We start from the raw sequence: 22,217 nt of genomic DNA, 5'->3' as shown, positions 1-22,217 counted from the left end.
CTTTCTCCCCAGTTGGTTTGGTCATGGTCTTACCATGAAACAAAACTAAAACAGAGCAAGCACTTGGCCTCCTGAGCCATCTCCCAAGCCCCAGTGCAAACTTTCATCCCATATCGAAAGCCATGTATTAAAAAAAAATTCTGATTAGTCTTTAAGGGGTTAAATTCAGTAGTGTTTTCAAAGTATATTTTAGTTTGTAGCACCCCGCCCTTTTGCTGTTATTTTTTTTAAGATTTATTATGCATACAATATTTCTGCCTCCATGTATGCCTGCATGCCAGATCTCATTACAGATGGTTGTGAGCCACCATGTGGTTGCTGGGAATTGAACTCAGGACCTCTGGAAGAGCAGCCAGTGCTCTTAACCACTGAGCCATCTCTCCAGCCCTTGCTTTTATTCTTATTGAGTTTGCCAGTCTCCATATGAACATGAAGCTAGTGATTTTTAGTTGTGATGTGTGAACTGGATGCTATATATTTCATTACATTATTTGTGTGTATGTGTGGATATGTACAGACCACAGTGCCCCAGTTGAGGTTAAAGGATTCCTTGCTGGAGTTAGTCCATGATGTGGGTTCTAGGGATCGAAGTCATTAGGCTTGGTGGCAAGCTCCTCCAATGAGCTTTTCACTTGCCCATTATGTTTTGGGTTTTTTGTTTGTTTATTTTGGTTTTTCCCAGACAGGGTCTCACTATGTATCTCTGACTGTCCTGGAACTATGTAGACCAATCAGGCTGGCCTCAAACTCAGAGATCCTCCTGTCTCTGCCTTCCAAGTGCTGGGATTAAAGACATGTGCTGCCACTACCACCACCACCACCACCTGGCAACATTGGTCATCTTTTATTTTTTTCCACTTTATTTTTTTTTAAATTTCTGAATGACTTTTTTTTCTTATAATATTTATTTATTATGAATACAATATTCTGTCTGCGTGTACGCCTATAGGCCGGCCAGAAGAGGACACCAGACCTTATGACAGATGGTTGTGAGTCACCATGTGGTTGCTGGGAATTGAACTCAGGACCTTTGGAAGAACAGGCAATGCTCTTAACTGCTGAGCCACCTCTCCAGCCCCCTCCACTTTATTTTTTAAAGATAGGGTTGCTATGTATTGTGGCTGGCCTAGAACTCACAATGTGACTATCTGTACTAAACTGGCCTTAAACTCACAGATTCACCCGCCTCTGCCTCCTAAATGCACTACCATGCCTGGCTTCCATCTTAACTTTTTTGAGCCAGAGTCTCACTTAACCCAAAGACTGCTGGACAACAAACCCCTAGCATCTTCCTGTCAGTTGGGATTACAGGTGTGCTGCTATACCCAGCTTTTGATAGGGAATCTGAACTCAGGCTCCCATGCTTGCATGACAAACACTTTAACCAATGAACCATCCATATTCCCAGCCCTTCTATGGGTTTTTGGTAACAGCTTTGTTCTCTTTTTCTGGGCTTTAGAGCAGCATCAGTAGCAAGTAGGGAAATTCTATATAGAAGAAAGGCCTTCTCTGAAGCCTGCAGATGCCTCTCCACCCTGTCTACTAGAACAGTACAGTTCTAGTAGTAGTTTTCTAAAAACCTTGAAAATAGCTGGAAATGGGCTGGTTGTATCCTATTAAGCCAGGCACAATATCAATTCTAAAGATGTCCTGAACTCCACAGCTGACATTTAAAGCCCCTAATAAATGTAAATACTGCAGAAAAAATTTAAGTACTACCTCTTTACTTACAGAAATCTCTCCTACCCAGGCACGCAAGCCAGGAGTGAGGTTCTGCCTGTGCAAGAGACACTATCAGGTAAGGGCCACCATCCCAGACCCCCAAATAGCTTTCATGATCAGTTGTAGCTTTCTGGCCACCTAAAAATCTTCCCACAAATGAACTATTGTTGTCCTCTTAGCAGGGCAGTCTGTGTGTGTAAGCAGACATGGTAGAGGTAGGTCCAATAACGATCACCAGATTATATTTAAAGTGCTTAGATATCTCTATACTGACAGAATAAATTTCCCATTAAAAGAAAATTTTTTTAAAAAACCAGAGCATGTTTTATTTCAATCCTGATGAGGGAAAGGGATGGAAAACACATAATAAGGGGAGGGGTCTCTTTATATAACACATACAACATGAGGGCCAATCATAGGGAATGAGACCTACTGCACCCTCCCCGTCCAACTCCTACGCAGGTTCTGAAGCCAGCTGAGGATAGATGGGGCATAAACTAAGACACTTGGCACAGTAACATGGCCAATGCACCAAAAGATGGAGAGACTGTCCTAGGGAGCAAGGCCCCAGGCCTCAGCTGCTCCCCTAGTGGAGAGGAATGAGAAACTTTGGCTCAGCAGGAAGGCAGATTTCAAAAATCAGGGTACCCTTGTTAAACTTTACAGATCAAAAATTGGAATGAGTCCAAACATCTATCAAGTTGATGCAGTTTCTGTTTTCTCTAAGACCTTTCCCCTTCAGACCCAAGTTCACGGTCTCCTCTTCAATTGGAAGGCAGGGGAGTAAGTGCTTATTCTAACCTTCCTAAATCTAGGCTACTTAATTACTACTTTCTTGGCTCTAGAGACAGAAGCCAACTAACAAGGCCGACTCCCTTTGTGAAAGCCGGCTTAAAGAGCCCTTGGGTTGGCTCAACTGCCCCTAAAAAGGTTTCTATGAGCATCCATCCCTTTATACTACTTCCACAAACTCGGTACAGACATCTTCAAGCATGAGAGACATGGGCTGAAGACTTGGTCTCTAGAGTTGGAGCAATAATCCCATCTTTGGAGATAAGGATGAGAGAGAAAGAGCAAGTGCTGAAAATGGGAAAGGTCACAGAAATAAAGGCAGTTTACAATAGGTTATAGATTCAAGCCCATGGAGATGAAAGGGGAACTCTGACACATTATCAACAAGTAAAAATATTTTAGTGGCAACCCTGTAGTTTCCATAGACCATTAAAAAAAAATGTGTTAGAAGGGGGAGAGGAGACTGAGCCAGCAGAATCCAGCCATTCATCTTAAATCTGGAGAAACTCATTCAGCTAATACTGTTTCAAGTATAATCATGAGTAGAGATGGCGTTGTTGAAAGGGATCACAGCTGACGACCTGGACCCAGGGGTTTGCCTCCCTCGAGAAGACACTGAAAATTGTCTTTGAAGACCTGGATCTGAAGACTGCCATCCCTCCTGCCCCAGTACAACACTTTTAGGAAGGTTGGGAAGTTGGGTAAATTAAGACATCTGCTTTAAGTTTAAGTGGTTAGAAGAAGGGGAAAGCGCTGAGATTTGGAAAAGCTAGCAGCTAAAGTCAGAACCAAGGTTAAGGTTCTCACGGCAGCCAGGCTTGGAGGCTGAGAGAACGGGAACAGAGGGGAACAGGTGGAGAGCTCCTACTTGTCCTTTGGCTTTCCTCTTCCCCTGCCTCCCATTCCACCCGACAGCCTGATGCAGCTCTCCATCTGCCAGAGGGGATGCAATGCCCAGACCAACTTTTTATTGAGCTTATGCAGCTAACAGACTTGTAAACAGTGCCAATTGACAAAGTTTTGCTGAAAACCACAGCTTGTGTCCATTAAACACACCCCTCTCTAGATTAAAAACAACAAAAAAACCCAAAGTAAACAAATACTGAGAGAATTAAAAGACACATCTTGAGTCTTCCAGGAAGGCAAAGTTAAAAAAAAAAAAAAAGCGCCACATGGCTTGTGGTCCCAGGCGCTCACCATGCCTAGAGTGTTGCTGCTATTACCATGTCTCCTCTCTGCCAGTGGCTAGGTAGAGGTTCAGGAGCGGGGTCATCTTGGGCATGCTGCAAATACAGCATTTGCTGGTGTTGACATCCTCCTGGGGCTGTGGTGGCAGACTGCTGTGTCAGGAGCCCAATTCCTGGGAGCAGCAGGGGGATCCAGGACCTCCAGTCAGCCCACACACCTCAGTGGGGTACCTTGCCCTTTCTCTCCAGTGCAATTCAGCATTGAGGTTGTCTACTCCCAGTCGGCAATAAAACCTGAGCTGTTTTCCTCATAGGTTCCACCCCACTCCCCAACTTATGGGAGTAGTGGGACGGAATAGAGAGGATCACTGAGGGGGCAGGGGAATTCCCCGGGGATCTGTGACCTGGCCCTCTTGCAGATTCTTCACCAGTTGTGCAAGCCAGCGTTTCGTGGTGGTGTCATCTTTTAGCACCTGGGCAAAGGTTGTGTCCTTCAGCTGGTCAGGGAGGCACTGTCTGAGTGCTTCACGTGCCCTACATCAGAAACAAACAAACCAACCAGGGAGACAACAAATAAACCCACATTTTGGGGCTTGGAAGAGCCCCTTTCTTAGATATAAATATACAGCTTCCTAGGTAGGAATCTATGCTCTGTTAAAATAATCAAGAATCTACTAGAATCCCTTAAAGCAGGTCTTATGCATACGTTCAGAACGTGTAGTCCACAAATATTTTCAAATACCCCAGTGCAGAATTTAATGCAAAATGGAATAAAACAGTGCAATAGTTTACTTCACTCCAAATTTTGTTTTGATTTATTATAATAAATACTGTCAAAAAATCATTAAGCATAGTTTATGGTAAGTGAAATTAAAAATTGTACACCGACAGCAGACATGACCTCATTTGTATGATAAATCAATTGATTTTAATTCTACACCAACATCAGTTATGTCTTTAAGGAAACACTTCAGTTTTGTATTTGAAAACCTTAATAAGAGACGAATAGTAAAAACTATGGCAACATTAGTACCTAGAAGCCTGAAAAGGGCAAATGCCAACTCCAGACAGGCTGTTCAGAACAGTTACAGCTCCGATACTCAAACAGGAAGAATTTCTAAGAAGTATATTGCAAACTTGGGAGAAAATAGGAATTACTGAAAAATAGGACAACTTATAATCAAATAGCTAGGGCTTGAATAACCTAGTGGCTACAGACTGAATTCACATTAAGTTACCTGATTCCTAGGAACTCAGAAAGCACTCCATTATGTGGCTTGGCAGAATCTGAGCATGTAGCTTTCAGCATAAATTATGGATTGATAGGACAAAAGGTCAAACATTTCTGAAGTGCGTTACATCTACAAAGTGCATGATGCTGGCAGATATCTTGATCACACCAAGAAAAAGCAATAAGCTCTACACCTTACAGGAAGCGGAGAACTGCAAGAGTAAGTAAAGAGCCTCCGGGCTACCGAGCTTTGCAACTATACTTATCTTTCTGATTACTTGGAGTAGTCATAGAAAGCCCACACAAACCACATGATATGGCCTCACTTGAAACTGTCTAGGCTTTCTGGAATTTCAGGGTAGGACAATGGGAAGATCTAGCTAGGGGATATTCAAAGTAAGAACCTTTGATTTTAATAGGAAAGTCCATCTTAGATAAACTAAGACACAGGACCTGAGCCACGAGACTATTTCATTTAAGTCCTGAGTCCTGCAAATCTTTACCTGGGATTATCTGAGAGTCGAAGGTAACATCTTACTACATGCTTCAGCAGACGGGCAGATGGTTCTTTGGATAGCTGCAGGACCATTTTACCCTGTTTTACCCAAAACAAAGGTGGGAGGGAAAACCAAAAATAATGTTAATTGACACCAGAAATCAGATCATCTAAGAATCATTAAAGAAGTTTCCAATATTTTTATTTTTTCCTTTTTTAGACAGGGTCTATGTGGCCTTGACTAGCCTAGCACTCACTATATAAATCAGGACTCAAACTCACAGAGATCTATCTTCCTCTGCTTCTAGAGTTCAGAGATTAAAGGCACTTATTATTATGCCAGATAGTATTTTAAAAGATTTATTTATTTATTTATTATGTACACAGTGTTCAGCCTCCACGCCTGCAGGCCAGAAGAGGACACCAGATCTCATTACAGGTGGTTGTGAGCCACCATGTGGTTGCTGGGAATTGAACTCAGGACCTCCGGAAGAACAGTCAGTGCTCTTAACCTCTGAGCCATCTCTCCAGCCCCCAGATAGTATTTTTGAGACAGGGTATATTATTTCTTCACCTGGCTGGTATGGAACTCTTGCTGGCCTTAAGCCTGCAGTGATCCTCTTGCCTCTCTGTCTTATAAACACTGGGATGACAGGCATGGGACACCATGGCTACAACAGTAATTTCTAGTTAGAAGACTAAGTTTTCAGCCAGTTACAAAGGGACTAAGTTATGTGATCGGCAGTTGTAAAGAGAGTAAAGAAAAGAACTCACCAAGATCATGGCAACATGGGAAAAGCGCTCATACGTCTGACATATATAAGCCAAACCAGTGTCATCTAAGAGAATCTTCTGGAGGATGAATGTGGCAACCTAGAGCAAAAAGAACAAATACTATCACACTGAGCAATTACTGTATGTCAGATTTTTTTCTAAAGGCTATTTATAGGCCTTATTTTTCCTATTGAACCCATCAAGTATATACACCATGATTTTCATTTTACATAAAAGGGAAAATCCTAGATGATTATTAGAATTGCCTAAAATTTCAGGCCAGTCTGAGGTACTTAGTGAGGATCAAACCAGCTCAGAATGGACTTAAAACAAAACAAAACAAAAAAACCACAAAAACCAATGACTACACCCGCCAAACCAAACATCCTAATTTAAATCAGACAATCATTGTGGAGAAAAAGTTTGAGACAGAATCTGTAGCCATGGCTAGCTAGCCTCAAACTCACAGTAATGCTCTTGTCTCAGCCTAGTAAATGTTGGGACTACAGTCAAGAGTCACAATGCTTGCTCGCAAAGGATTAGGATGATGATTATCTTTCTTTGGTGTCATCAGAACTATTGTTACTGTTTTACTGAGGTATGCCACTGCGAGGGGCCAAATAATATGCCTCCATAAAAACAGCCAGTGCTTGTAATCACTGAACCATCTCTCCAACTCCATCCTTGTATTTTAAAAATACTTTCCAGGTTATTATATTATTTATAATAGCTTTGACCAAGAACCTTTATTTCAAAGTGTGCCTACTATGAGCAAGGTGTTATAAGTGCTATACAAAGAAAGCTAAATATAAAGCCTAGTATGGTGGTGCACGTCAATAATCCAGTCCTCAGGAACCTGAGGTAGAAGGATTATTCCAATTATTCCAAATTTGAGGTCTGCCTGTGCTATACAGTATAGGACAGTAAAGGCTACACAGCAAGACCCTGTCTCAGAGAGCAAAGGTAGAAAGACAAGAGAAGCTATTAAGTAAAAAAAGATATCTGTGAGAACTACTCTTGTTGAAGCATAAAAGCCAATAGAAACCTAGAGACAGGAATGAGTTAGTTCTAGTTTTGGACACTTGGAAGTAGGGGGTTCTTGAAATTGGGACTAATCAAGTTGACTATAAAATTATTTATAAAAATAAATAAATCTTATCTAAAAAAGGTTAAATTCTGTAATCCTACTATTGTGAAAAATTATTATAATCTGAGGCATAAATTCCTCCAGATATATTCTTCAATATAAAAATGTAGTGGTAATAGTTAATTAGACTGGCAGGCACTTCACCTAAATGTTTTCACATCAAACAAAAGATGTGTGTGTGTGTATACATATACATACAAGCACTCACCCCAGACTGGTGAACTGTAAAGAAATGTAACAGGATGTAAAATACTTGACTTAAAGTTCATACTTTTCCCTACATTTCTTTCAACGAACCTCAATCCTTTATAGAACTATTCCATATAGAAATGGAAAAGAACTCCAAAATATTAAAAACAACAACAACAACAACAAAACAATAAAATGGGCTGGAGAGTATGCTCAGTGGTTAAGAGCATTTACTGCTCTAGTAGAGGACCTTAATACAATTGTCAGGACTCCAGCTGGGCAGCTTATAGCCTCTTGTTCAAGGGATCCAACACCCTCAGTTCTGACCTCAAAGGGCATCTGCATACATGCAGCACACACAGACAGAATCATGCATGAACACATAGACATACACTATCTCACCCCCCCCTCAAAAAGCAGAATATGAGTATAAGAAAAAATAGACATGAAAGACAGACAATACAGCATAACTAAAGTTAATGAAACAAGAGGCTAGAACAGATAAAAGAAAAATATAAAAAGGAGAGTCATGGACAAAAGAAAAAGATAGACTTTAACTTTACTACAACATTCAATGTCAGAACACAAAAAGGGCTTTGGCAACAGAATTTTCAGCAGGAAAAAATGAGGTAAGAATTTTATACAGTCATTGTCTTGCTGAAGCTCGAGTACACATGCCACACTCACAAGATAGAAAACCAGAAATAATGTATTTGACCTGAAGATGGCACAGTGGGCAAAATTCTTGCTGTACCAGCTTATACTGACCCAAGTTTGGATCCCCAACACCCAGTAAATGCTGATGTGACATTGTATCTGCAATAGCAAAACAGTGAGTTCCAAAGACAGAAACATAGGAGAGCAGTAACGAAGACACCTGACAGTGATCACTAGCCTCTACATGGACATCTTCCCAAATACTTTTTTTTAAAGGTTTATTTATTTATTATGTACACAGTGCTTTGCCTGCACGTATGCCTGCAGGCCAGAAGAGGGCACCAGATCTCATTACAGATGGTTGTGAGCCACCATGTGGTTGCTGGGAATTGAACTCAGGTCCTCTGGAAGAGAAGCCAGTGCTCTTAACCACTGAGCCATCTCTCCAGCCCCCACAAATACTTTTTATATAATATTTTTATATTGAAGAACATGTCTGGAGGACTTTATGCCTCAGATTATAGTACGTGTATTCACATGTATGGGCAAGCACACACACAAAGGAATTAACTATTAACCTGACATTCTTCTGAAAGGTCTGTTTTGTTTTGTTTTTAAAATATTTTTTATTTATTGCGCATACAATACTCTGTCTGCATGAATGCCTGGAGGCCAGAAGAAGAAGGCACCAGATCTCATTACAGATGGTTGTGAGCCACCATGTGGTTGCTGGGAATTGAACTCAGGACCTTTGGAAGAGCAGGCAATGCTCTTAAACGCTGAGCCATCTCTCCATCCCAAAGGTCTGGGGTTTTAATGCCTGTCTTTTGAGACAGTGTCTTGCTATCAGCTCAATTTGGCCATGAACTTGTGATCTTTCTGCCTCAGTTTCCAAGGTTTGTGATTTTTAATGATCATCTGATAGTTTTTACATGAAAGAGGAAAATATACAGGGACCCCAGAGACTGTTCAGCAGACAAAAGCAATAAAGCAGTAGTGTGTGTACTGACTAGTTTATGTCAACCCGAGAGGAGGAAAACTCAATTGAGAGAATGTTTCCATAAGACTGGGTTGTAGGCAAGCCTGTAAAAAAAATTTCTTAATTAATAATGATTGATGTAGGAGGCCCCAGCATGTCATGTCTATCTTTTTTCTTATATCCTTACAATCATTTTCCTTTCCTTTCTGGGGAAGAGGAGAAAGTGTGTGAATTTATGTGCACTGTATGTGTACATGTGTCTTTTGAGGCCAGAAGAGGAGGTGGTCATGGGTGCTGTAAGAGAGAAGTTGAGCAAGCTACATGGAGCAAGCCAGTAAGGAGCATTCCTCCACGACCTCTGCATCAGTGCTTGCCTTGACTTTCTGCTCTGACTTCCCTGGATAACAGACTACAAGCTGTAAGAGGAGATAAACACTTTCACCCCCAAGTTGCTTTTGGTCACAGTATATTATTACAGCAACAGAAACCTTAACGAAGACACCGTGTAACCCTGATGACCCAAGTTTGACTCCTAGAACCCACATAAAAAGCCAGATGTGGTGGCATGCATCTGTAATCTCAACACTTGTATAGTGAGATGGGAAACTGCCCAGAAGCTGGTGGACTAGCTCACTCACAGCAGTAGAAACAAGGTAGACAGTGAGCACCAACTCCCCAAAGCTGTCGTGTTCATAGGTGTCCTATGGCTCAGTCACTCACACCCACACAAGTACATACATTTCAAAAGAAAAAAACTATTTCTAAAGGTAAAATGTCTGGAGAGGCAGAAAATGATTCTAGAGCCACAAAGCAGTAGCTCAAGAGCTAAAACAATGCTGAATCTCACTTAAAAGCACGCACCGTTTTAGAAAGCTCACTTCCAGATTCCATGATGCGCAAACACAAAGGGATGATTTCTGTTGTCAATAAAAAGTTGATTACTTCTTGTTCGTCTGTTTTAACCAAGGCCCCTAAAGAAAATATGGACAAATAAAATTACTTTAGAGAAATGATTTCTAGTTACATTTACTCTGCAAGTTAAGGAATTAAAGTAATATGATATACAGACTGCAGTTTCTGCGTCAAGCAATCAGTTTCATATCTACTTGAACAAAAACAACAATAATCATGAGTGTAATTCCAGTATTGGGAAGGCTAAAGCAGGGAGATGTTGTTGAGTTCCAGATCAGTCTGGGCAACTTAAAGAAACATTGTGTCAAAGTTTAAAAAATAAAAATAAAGCAAATGGGGAAAGTGCTCAGTGTTAAGAACACTAGCCTAATACAAGGCTCTGAGTTATTTAACTAAATTCATTCAACTTAGTTAAAATCAAATTATTCTTTATTCCTTTATAATTTGATGCTAAAGACAGATCTTGATTACATTTCTTTTTCATTCTTTTTTCTTTTAGTTTTCCGTAGCTTTGGAGCCTGTACTGGCCTTGAACTAACAGAGATCTGCCTGCCTCTGCTAGGATCAGATCTTGATTATTGATCCTCACCTTTGTTATCAGCAACATTGAGAATGGTGCTTGATATATTTGCAAGCACTTACTAATAAATGAGATGATGTCAAAGACAAAAAATAAATAAGCTGGAAGAAGATGAACAAAACTTATTAACTTAGACCACTATTGTCTGTAAGAATTTCAGGCTTACAAAATGTCCCTAATAACTTACCTAGTCAGTGTGTTTCAGTTGGTAGAGTGCTTGCCTAGCATGTACAAAAACCTGGGTTTGACCCCTAGCATTGCATTAAGTATGGTGATGTATATCTATAATCCCAGCACTTGGGAGATGGGTGTTAAAGGAAAAAAACAATTTTAAATAAAAAATTTAAGAGTATACTCAGGTACATAGCAAGCCTGAGGCTAGCCTATGATATACAAGACCCTGTCTCAATAAAAACAAAACAAAAATAATAAAATCACTTACCAATAACTCCAAGGCTGGTGAGCCGAAGATACTCAAAGGGACGAGTTTTGCTGACTGTGTGCAAAAAGGGGTACAAAAAAAGTGGGATGTGTGCTGCAAGAAAAGCCGACCTAAAAGAAAAAACAGTCACATTTAGAACCCAGAGTTGACTTCTAACCACCAAGCCTGAAACAATATGTGAGTTTGCCAGAGTAAGGAATCTTAAGAAAAGAAATTTATTGGCTTTTTAGTCTTGACCAACGTTCTGAAATGTGTAATTTTGTACACTAGGAGATGTGTCAATGTTTGGAGATATATTTGATTGTCAGAAGTAAGAAATGTTGAGGGCTATCAGCATACAATTACAGAGGCCAGAGATGTCTACAGCTTAGAATAGTATCCTCCTGCCCTCACTGACACATTATATACACTCAGCTCAAGGCATCAATACGCAACATCCACCCAGGCGAGGGTGATTAAGGCAACACAATCTACCTCAGTATGTACCAGATATCTTAAAAACTGTATAGTCGAGTAAGTACTCAATTATAGGTTAAAAAGAGGATCAAGTCATAAGTGTTAAAGCCAATGTGTTGCTGCACACCTAGATAGAATCCCATTATTCAGGGGCCTGCCTAAATTAGGAGAATCATGGGTTTGGGGCCAGCCTGGAGACACTGTCTCCAAAAGAAGAAAAGAAAGAAAAGAGAGGAGGGGAGAAGAGAGGAGAGCAGAGCAGAGAGAAGGGGAGGGGAGGAGAGAAGAGGCTATATCAGTGCTAAAGAGATTTTTCCAGGAGGCTGCAAAGATGACTCTCGGTGGTTAAGAGTATTTCTTGGGACCTGAGCTGAGGTTCCAACACCCATATCAGGTATTCGACAACTGACTCTGGAAGCCAGAACTGCAGGGGATCTGATGTTTTCTAGTCTCTGTAAGCACCCAGAAAGAGGTGGTAGACAAGCATGTGTGTTTGCCCTCTAGCACATGCATGCACACACATTAATGCCAGGTGTGGTGGTGTGCACTTTTAATCCTAGCACTTGGGAGGCAGAGGCAGGTGGATCTCTGTGAGTTGGAGGCCAGCCTCGTTTGTTTACAAAGAGTGTTCAAAAATGGGGGAAGGGGTCTTTTTAGATCAAACTTCACTGCTGTAAGGTGACTCCGATTTAATTAAACATAAAATAATTACTTTTTTTTTTTTGAAACAGGGCCTTACTCTGTAGCAAGCCTCTTGTTTTTGCTTCCTGAATACTAGAATTACAGGTATGAACTACCATGTCAAGCTTAAAGCTCTGATTTCCTATTTGGGATTAAATCACTGCAAGAAAATACTTTTAAGGTAAAACTAAGCAAATCTTTCCTCTTTTCTATTTTTATTTTTTTATAATTTATTTAACTTCAGCACTTGGGAGGCAGAGGCAGGTGGATCTCTGTGAGTTCGAGACCAGCCTGGTCTACAAGAGCTAGTTCCAGGACAGGCTCTAAAGCCAGAGAAACCCTGTCCCCCCCCCAAAAAAACCAAAATAAATAAATAAATAAATAATTTATTTAACTTTATTTTATGTGCACTGGTGTGAAGGTGTCAGATCCCCTGGAACTGGAGTTACAGACAGTTGTTAGCTGTCATTGTGGGTGCTGGGAATTGAACCTGGATCCTCTGGAAGAGCAGTTAGTGCTCTTAACCACTGAGCCATGTTTCCAGCCCGCAAATCTTTCCTCTTAGAACATAACAAATTACTAAACTTGTTGATCTGCTTATGTTCAGAGTGTTTACTACTATTTTGAAAACTGTTCCTATGATGTTCAAAGTATGGAATTGTATTCCACTTTATTTTAAAACATATTACTCTTCCCTCAATCTGTAGCCAGAGACTAAAAATAGCCATCAAACTTAACATCATAAAAATATATATGTCAACTGTCAAAGAAAAAAAAAGAGAAAAATGTGCATGGCGATATACAACCATAATCCTAGCAGCACTTGGCAGCATACGTAGTAGGATTAAGAGTTTGAAGCCAGCCTCAGCTATAAAAACCAAAGCAAAAACAAACAACCCTAACCACAAATAACCACAAGGAACTCCAAAACCAGCCAAAAAAAAAAAAAAAAGAGTTCTGAAGACTCACATCCACACGCCACATTGCATGCCCTTTCTCTGATTACTCAGCAAGGGTATCTAAGTTCCTTGGAACACTAATCTGCCCCCATTAACTGTACCAACACGCTCACAGCACTTACCTGGTCTCTGGGTGTGAGGCCACACACTGCAGCAATGCTAAAGCATTGCAAACTCTATTAGACTGGTGTGCTGTCAAAGTTGGAGGGTTGATAGACGGATAAATATTTACAATTTCCTGAAAAAATGCAAAGAATCCCAGAGAGCAATTAATCACAAAATTATATCACAATGTCACAGCATAGTAACTTTAAAAGACCACTTTATTTCCTGCAGAAATTGAATTATCCTTTTATCACAAGCATACAGGAATACCTAGGCAAGACCTTTCTCATGTGTCTCTAGGAATACTGCTATGGCAACAAATGGGTCTCCTCCACTTCCTCCTAGATTTTGTGTTGATGTTTTGTCTGCATGTATGTCTGTGCACCATGTGTATGCAATGCTCACAGAGACCAGAAAGAAGGTCTTGAGTCATAGCTGGTTGTAAGCCACAAGGTAATCATATCCAGGACTTCTGAAAGAGCAGCCAATATTCTTTACCATTCAGCCATCTCTCCAGCTCCCATAGCTAGTCTTTTAAATTGAGTGACCCTTATATAACATTTTAACTTTAACTAATATTCTACTTTATAAAGACGAAACCCATACCGAACACAATAATTTAGTTTAGCTGCAAATCCTTCCACAACACCAATAGATTCTTGGCTACAAGTGTTGAATTTCCTGAACAGATTTGAAAGACTATTAGTAATTTGGGGAGGAACTTTATAGGATGATTATTTTATTATCTTGATACCTTGAGATAGTTTCATTTTAATTTAATTTATTTTCCACCTATAACCACTTTGGCCTGATTCGAATTTTCAGTTATTTACTCTTGGTCTTAACTTTGTTTGTGTGGTGTGTGTGCACATCACAGTACAGATGTGGAAGTCAGAGGACAACCTGCAGGATCCAGACCTCTCCTTGTACTGTGTTAATCCCAGGGGTCAAACTCAGGTTGTTAGGCTTGGCAGCAACCAAATGCATTTACCCATAAGCCACCTCACCAGATGCAGTGTTTAGTTTTTAAAAACACAAAGATATCCGCTTTTAATGCGATAGCTGATACACCTTTATCTCAATATTTTCTTTCCTCAGCCACATCTATGTGGTCCTTATGCTATTTCTATGTTCTTCCCTGCTATACAGATCAACCCGTTGTACATCTAAAAGCTGTGTCAAACACAGATTTTAAGGTCCACCTCTCAAACCAGCTAAATTCAATCTTCAAATTCAATCTCCAAAATATGCATTTTAACAAATACTTCTGCTTTTAAAAAATGGATTGTTACAAATGCTAATATTTAAACAATCACTGGGCGGTGGTGGTCCACACCCTTAATCCCAGCACTTGAGAGGTGGAGGCTGAGGCAGGTTCAAAGGCAGCCTGATCTACAAAGCAAGTTCCAGGACAGCCAGGGCTACAAATAGAAAACCTGCCTCAACAAATAAACAAAAATTTAAACAATCATTCTTCTAAAGTCTTCAAAAAAATCATGAGTCAAGGAAGAAGAAAACACACAAAGTGAGAAATACAACTTAACTCCTACCTGTGAATACACACCCACCTGTAAAAGTGCTGCAATAGTACCGAATGAATGCCAGAGCATGGGTGCAAGGTCAGGGACAGATTCTCGCTTCTTGCTTAGCTCCAGCAAAGCATTTTCCCTTGTTTCAGGACTGGACAGTTCATTGATCCACTGGTAGATCTTCTCTCTGTCCACTTGGGCCAGTGCAGTTGGCACAGGCTTCAGGGGAAAACAAGAAAACAAATGTCAACTTATTACAGTTAAACCAAGTCTTATCCTGCAGTAGTGCTTTAGAAAATCTATTTTCTAAATAGTAGGACCTTTAATAAATTCATATATTTGATGTAAAGCAACTCAATCTGTTTCGCAGTTAATGAGCCCTTTAGGAGTTTGTTAAAGGTGTATTTGGGCTGCACTGAAAATATAGCAGTATGCTTACTACTAAGATGTCTTAAGACAGAAAACTAACAAACAGATTTCAATAAGACATGACTTAAATATATCTTGGTGCATCTTCATATTGGAATATTATGTGGCTCCTTATGAAAAGACATAGCTCAATATAGATCACATTACATAAAAATATAAAAGCATGCAAAATACATTTCCATAAAAAGTAAGGATACATGTTTAGGTCATTAGATCACCTTTAAAAAACTAATGAAAACAGGTACATTTACATTTTAGCTTTAAGTCCTTTGCCTAGCTCTCATAGAAAAAGTACTAACAAAACTAAATAAAATAAAATAAAATAACCAGTAAACCAAACTACCTTCACAAGTCACAACAATTCAGTTTAGTCATTTATAGAGTTGTGTGGCCTAGGGTAAGCCATTCAATTTTGTCATGGTTAAAGTGGAGCTACTGTACTAACTACCAGTTTCTAAAAAAACTACCAGTTCAAGAATATCTTAGAAATTATTTAGATTGTTGTAAGAGGGAAGCATCAATTTTATATAAGTATATTTCTCATACAGTAAACGCACACCATGTTAAGTAAACATTGCAATGTGACCGTCCTAACAATTATGATATAGATTACTTCTATTATCCAAAGTTATCCCCAAAAGTTCTCCAGGGCCTCTTTCAGTAACCCTATGTAACCTGGTCTAGACAACACAAGTATTTTCTGCTACTGCAGAGAAGCTTATGCTGTCTAGGAATTACTATTAGAAGGTAAGGCTTCCTCACTTTATCCTCTAAGCTAAAAAAGAGGTTAATAAAGGTTTAACAATATCAATGTCAAACAGTGACTGTACGGCCGAGTTCAATTTACCTAACAGCACTTCCTAGAATCAGTGTCCGCACGTAGTCTATACAATTGAAATCACAAACGTCCCTCTCCAAGCTGAAGAAATTATTTCTTACAACTAACAGAACTTTCTACAGTCTATTACAGTACAGTTCATTAATAGTTGGATTTGTATAGAGTTGAACTATTAATATATACACAATATCATCTGAGAAGTTTAATTTAGAATATTAAATACTGTCTGGAGAGATGGTTTAGCGGTTAAGGGCATTAGCTGTTCTTCCAGGGGATCCAGGTTCAATTCCCAGCACATGGCAGCTCACAACTGTCTTCAACCCCAGTTAAAGGGACTCTGACACCCTCACACAGACAAACATGCAGGCTAAACACCAATATACATAAAATAAAAATAAACCTTAAAAAAATTCATTTAAAGGGCTGGAGAGGTTATGAGTTCAATTCCCAGCAACCACATGGTGGCTCATAAACATCTATAGTGGGATCTGATGCCCTCTTCTGGCATAACAGTATAGAGGCAGATAGAACACTCATACATAAAATAAACAAATGAATAAACCTAAAAAAAATTAATTTAAAAACAGTCAGGCAATGGTAGCACATACCTTTAATTCTAGTACTCAGGAGGCAGAGGCAGGAGGATCTCTGTGAGTTCAAGGCCAGCCTGGTCTACAAAGTGAGTTCCAGGACAGCCAGGGCTGTTATACAGAGAAGCTCTGTCTCAAAAACAAACAAACAAAAAAACCAAAACCAACAACAACAACAAAAAGAAGAGTATTAATTACTTAATAGTCAGACCAAGATTAAAACAGGGCTCTGTTCTGGTGCATATTATATCATTCCTTGTAGCTCACTAAAGACAATAGTCTTTCCTTTTAATAAATGCATTTAAAATATTATCAAACTATATCAAACTAGCAGAAAGCTGTTCTCCCTTTTGTGCTGAATGTTTTGTATGCATAAAATATATTTCAAATTAATTTTTTCTTTCAAGATAGTCACCGAAGTAAGCCATCAATAGCTAACTATAATTATCACAAACCCAATGTAAAGAATCGAAAGACATTTATAAATTATTTTAAATAAACAGTAAATTGTAAAAATAATTTTTCTCCTTTGGTAAACTGAAAATCTGATGTTGATGATTTCTTAAAGAGAAAACAGCTTTATGTTAGGGTCAACATGGCTTACTGTCTTCCTGATACGACAGTGAATGGGGTTAGATTTAACAGATTACATTTCAAAATTAGGTGGCTCACCATGGACTTTCATTTAACTCCCTATACATGTCAACCCTGCCTTGAACTCACAGAAATCTTCCTGCCTCGTCCTCTTGAATGCTAAAATTACAGACTGACTACACTAGGCAACGTACCTCTGAGTATTAACATAAAGAAATATGATTTAAAAAACTTTATAAATCACACTGAAAGTACTGTCTATCCTTATGAGGACCCTATTTTTTTAAACAAAATTTGTAAGTTAGGCTTTCATTATATAGACCAGATTGGAACTTGTAGTGATCTTTCTTTTTTTGTAAAGATTTATTTATTAATCATGTATACAGTATCTGCCTGCATGTATCCCTACGGGTCAGAAGAGGGCACCAGATCTCATTATAGATGGTTGTGAGTCACCATGTGGTTGCTGGAAATTGAACTCAGGACCTCTGGAAGAACAGTCAGTGCTCTTAACCTCTGAGCCATCTCGCAGCCTCCCTTGGTGATCTTTCTATATCTGTCTCCTATGTCTTGGGGTTATAGGTTTATGTCAGCTTCAAAGTGACTTTAAAAAAAAAAATCAAAGTAGGTCCAGTGGGATGACTAGCTGGTTAGGCGTGCTTGCCATCAAGACTGACTCTCTGAGTTTCACCATCAGGACTCAACATGGTAGGAGAGAGCTGATGTGTCTGTCTGTCTGTCTTTCTCTCACACTAAACAAATAAATGAAGTTAACCAGTAAAGAGAAGCTACATTCTTTGCCCTGAGATTAAATAGGAGGTTTAGCAGCAGTGAACCAATTTTATTTGAGTACATTCCTGCCAAGTGTAGGGCATCTGGGAGTCAATTAGTTTAAACACAAAGATAATAAAATGGGCCAGGAAAATGATTCAGTATGTGCCTATAGCTCAAATCATGAGGACCTGAGTATGAACCCCTAGCATCCAAAAGCTAGCTAGACATGCAGACACACTACCTTGGGACCAACTCACAGGTGGAAGACTTGTTGATCAGCTAGTCTAACTGAAATGGGCGGCTCCAGGTTCAGTGAGAGAACCTCTTTCAAAAAGAAACAAGAGGGCTGGAGAGATGGCTCAGCAGTTAAGAGCACCTGTGGCTCTAACAGAGAACCCGGGTTTAAGCCTCCATGGTAACTCAAAATCATCTGTAATTCCAGTTACAAGGAATTACAGAATCCTTTTCTGACCTACAAGGTCAACAGGAATGCATATGGTGCATATACATACATGCAGGCAAAAGAGTCATACACATAAAATCCAAAAAAAAAAAAAAAACAAAAAAAAACAAGGTGGAGGTCTGGGAAGACGGCTCAGTCAGTACAGTACTTGTCACACAGAGGGGCAGATATTGGGATCTCCAGGACCCATATAAAAAGCCCTGCAAGTGTGGTTGCCTAAAACCTAGCATTCAGGAAGCAGAGATAGAAAATCCCAGGGGGAAGCCAGTCTAAATGTTGTCACAAGCTCTGGGTTTAAGAGAGAGGCCAAAAAGATATCTGATGTCAAGTTCAGGCCTAAACACAGACACCTGAACTTGTACCTGCACACTTTGAACTTACCATACATAAAAGAAAACATCTGAACTTTATTTTTTTAATATTTATTTATTTATTATGTATATAATATTCTGTGTGTATGCCCACCCGCCAGAAGAGGGCACCAGACCTCATTACAGAGGGTTGTGAGCCACCATGTGGTTGCTGGGAATTGAACTCAGGACCTCTGGAAGAGCAGGCACTTGAACTTTAAAAAGCGGACAATCACAGAGGAAGACATGACGCTGACCTCTGGCTGCCACACATGCACCAACAGTCAACTCATATGCATACAAACACACAGAGTAATTCAAGTGTTCAGAGATGTTAAAATTACCAGTTGAAATCAGTAAAGAATTTTTTATTAAAGGTTTCTCTAATACCTCTCCTAAAAGTTTACTTCAGCTGTTTTATGACCAAATAGCTACTACAGAAAACTCAATGCCATACTTCCACTAATCTAAGTAACCCTTGGGTCTATAGAAAAGTAATCTTACTTTATTAAAACAGAAATACGTTTTTTAGCTAGTATATGAACGCAGCCAACGAACAACTACTTAAGTTTTTTTCCCACTCACTTATTTAGTGTATGTGTCACGGGACACGTGTGAGCTGAGAAAAGAACCCGTGGGAGTCACTTCTCTTTTCCCACCATGTGGGTCTGGGGACAACCTAGATCATAAAGCTCGGAGGCAAGCATCTTTACCTCCTGACCCACCAACTCACCTGGCTAAATATATTTTTTCTCACATTATTAGCATCCTACTTTTTTACATAGTGTGTGCAGGACAGAGGTGTGCACAGAGACCTCCTCAATCATTCTTGGTCCTATTTCTTCGAGGCAGGGCCTTTCACTGAGATCTGTGCTAGGCTGTCAGTTAGCAACCTCTAACTTCTATCTCTAACTCCAGAGTTCTGGGTTACAGACATGAAGTCACAGCTGGCTTTTTATGTGAATACTGAGGATCTGTCCTCAGGTTCTCATGCTTGAGCAGTGAGTGCTCCTACCTGCTCAGCCACCTACCTTTATCCCCTTACATTTTCTAATTTTGTGAACAACTCTTCAGTGTTTACTGTCCACAATAAAAAAAAAAAACAACAAAAAACCAAAACCAAATTTTGTTTTGAAGATAACGGAGATGTTAGAATATATTCCATAATGACGAGAGCACAGTATAATACATTTCAACTACTTCAGTGTCTTTTGTTACTATCTCTCCAGTAAATAAGACCTGCATTCATTGTCCTTTAATAGTACTTCCTATCTTCCTAGCTATAGTATGGTTTCTTTGCTATATATTAAAAAAAGAGAGCCGGGTGGTGGTGCACGCCTTTAATCCCAGCACTCAGGAGGCAGGCGTATCTCTGTGAATTAAAGGCCAGCTTGGTCTAAAGAGCTAGTTCCAGGACAGGCACCAAAGCTACAGAGAAACTCTGTCTCGAAAAAAAACCCAAATAAATAAAATAAAAAAAGAGAAAGATAGACCCTATCTCAAGTACCACTCCAGAGGCACAACTTCCAAAGTTGACTCTGGTCTCCTCACATGCACACACTCAATATGAACACATAGAAGTTTCATTATTAAGCAAAAACCAAGTGTCTTTTCAATAGACTTAGGCTATTGTGGGCATTGCTGCATGTAATTTTCCTCTCAATTTCTAGTAAATAGCATGTCATTGTTTTCTGCCCAGATCAAAATAACGTAAGTAGTTTGGATTATGGGAATAAGGGATTGTGAAGGATTTGGCTCAAATTTTTATTCTTAAATCTTGTCACCAACCAAATAGCTTACTTAATGGTGAGTGGTACAAAAGAACCTGTCAGAGCTGTCATGTGGGTCACACAGTATAACAGATGTTCAAGTTTTTAAATTTATGTAAAGCACTGTAAATATAATTGAAGAAATACCTTTTCTTTTCGGTTTTTCGAGAAAGGGTTTCTCTGTGTAGCTCAGGCTGTCCTGAATTTGCTCTGTAGACTAGGCTGGCCTCGAACTCAGAGATTCGCCTGCTTTTGCTTCCCAAGTGTTGGAATTAAAGGCGTGCACCACCACCACACAGCTTGGAAGTGTTCTTTAACTATCCTGCTTCCCATATGGTTGAGTGGCTATTCAGTCAGCATTATTTAAGAGCTTACCTTGTAATAGGAACTGTCCTATCAGTGGAGAAACCAAGTAAACAGGATTCACAACAACACCAATATACATATAAACTAATATAGATATTATACAGATATAACACATTGTGTGTGTATATGTATATATATAAAAATCTGCCCCTGATCTCGAGAGGAAGACAAACAACCCACAAGTTAAAAAATAAAAAATTAATTTCCTACATACTAGGAAATGAATACTCTACAAGAGAAAATGTTGGGGTTACAAGCTACTGTGAACATAGTCTGAAAGTTACTGAGGCAGACTTGTATTTATGGAGGTAGTCCTATGAAGGTAAATTCCAGGTAACCAGAGATCTGTTTCTTGCAGCGAAAAAGTGATGTACTTTTTGTCGGAGCTTAAGGAGCAAGTGACAAAAACCGAGTCCATAAACATGACTAAGAACCTCATCATACCGGGTTTGTAGGCCTAGAGTCTACTTTCTCTAAACGTAACCGAAAAACACAGTATGACTTCAGGGAGGTGTAAAACGTGATTAGCTTTTCTTGTTCAAAGATAAAATGAGATTTGCGAGGAAGGATTCAAACGCAGAGAACTCTAAGTCAGATGCAATCATCCTGAACTTCGGGTCTCTGGATTTCTACATGTAAAGCAAGTAGATTGAGTTAGAAGCCATTTCCTTCCCACTGAGATGCCCCTAGGCGAGGGGTTCCAGGAGTAAGGAACCAGAGCGAATGGCCACGGAATTATCCTCAACCCCGCCGACGCCCAGCACACAACCGGCGTCCAGAAACTGACGCCGAGCTCCAATGAATCAATGAATGGCCTACTTGGGGCCCGCCGCGCGGGACCAGGCCTCGGCGCCGGAAAAGAACGCAAGAGGCCGCGCGCCAGGCCAGGAGGGGAGCCGGAGGAGACGGGGATAGCTGGGGGTCCGACTCCGCCAAGGTCGGGGCGCGGTGTGGAGATCCCGGACCTCCGGCTAGGGGAAGGAGCTGGACTCGGGGCCCGGCTCTGGGAGCTAGGAAGACTGGTATCCGGGCGCAGCCACTCACCGCTGCCGTCGCCAGGCTGTGCATGTTGGGAGCGGCCGCCGCTCTCCTCCCGCCGGACACGCCGAACCCACGTCTCTGCTTTAGCGGCTGTGCAGCCCGAGATGAAGAGCCGCCATCCGCCTCCGGTTCGCTCCTCCCCCTTCGCAGCCCTCTGACCTCTCA

General features: G+C 40.2%; 2 protein-coding genes across 2 annotated transcripts in view; one reads left to right on the top strand and one right to left on the bottom strand.

Moving 5' to 3' along the window:
- The first annotated feature begins 1,750 nt into the window (after window positions 1-1,750).
- Usp37 (ubiquitin specific peptidase 37) overlaps window positions 1,751-22,217 on the top strand; it is a 91,184-nt gene continuing 70,717 nt past the window's right edge. The window contains exon 1 of the mRNA XM_048459010.3: window positions 1,751-1,798. The gene's annotated coding sequence lies outside the window, so the exon portion shown is untranslated. The remainder of the gene's footprint in view (window positions 1,799-22,217) is intronic.
- Window positions 3,461-22,187, bottom strand: Cnot9 (CCR4-NOT transcription complex subunit 9). Its single transcript, XM_048459037.3, has 8 exons — window positions 22,056-22,187; window positions 14,878-15,057; window positions 13,327-13,442; window positions 11,109-11,218; window positions 10,036-10,145; window positions 6,203-6,301; window positions 5,436-5,527; window positions 3,461-4,235 (listed from the first exon to the last, which is right to left on the bottom strand). The coding sequence occupies exons 1-8, from the start codon at window positions 22,077-22,079 to the stop codon at window positions 4,067-4,069; spliced, it is 900 nt and encodes a 299-aa protein (XP_048314994.1). The 5' UTR covers window positions 22,080-22,187; the 3' UTR covers window positions 3,461-4,066.

This window comes from Myodes glareolus, chromosome 1, assembly GCF_982192425.1.
Source record: "Myodes glareolus chromosome 1, mMyoGla1.1, whole genome shotgun sequence".
Classification (NCBI taxonomy): domain Eukaryota; kingdom Metazoa; phylum Chordata; class Mammalia; order Rodentia; family Cricetidae; genus Myodes; species Myodes glareolus.
Note: the sequence above shows the minus strand (reverse complement) of the source record. Positions and strands in the feature narration are given on the sequence as shown.

Bases quoted from the DNA above. Each gene is read 5' to 3' on its own strand.
- Cnot9 (XM_048459037.3), bottom strand. From the start codon at position 22,079: ATGCACAGCCTGGCGACGGCAGCG. The intron at 13,443-14,877 runs GTGGGTGTGTAT...GCATTTTTTCAG, and splicing joins CTATTGCAGCACTTTTACAG to GAAATTGTAAATATTTATCC. The intron at 10,146-11,108 runs GTAAGTGATTTT...TATTTTCTTTAG, and splicing joins CACCAGCCTTGGAGTTATTG to GGGCCTTGGTTAAAACAGAC.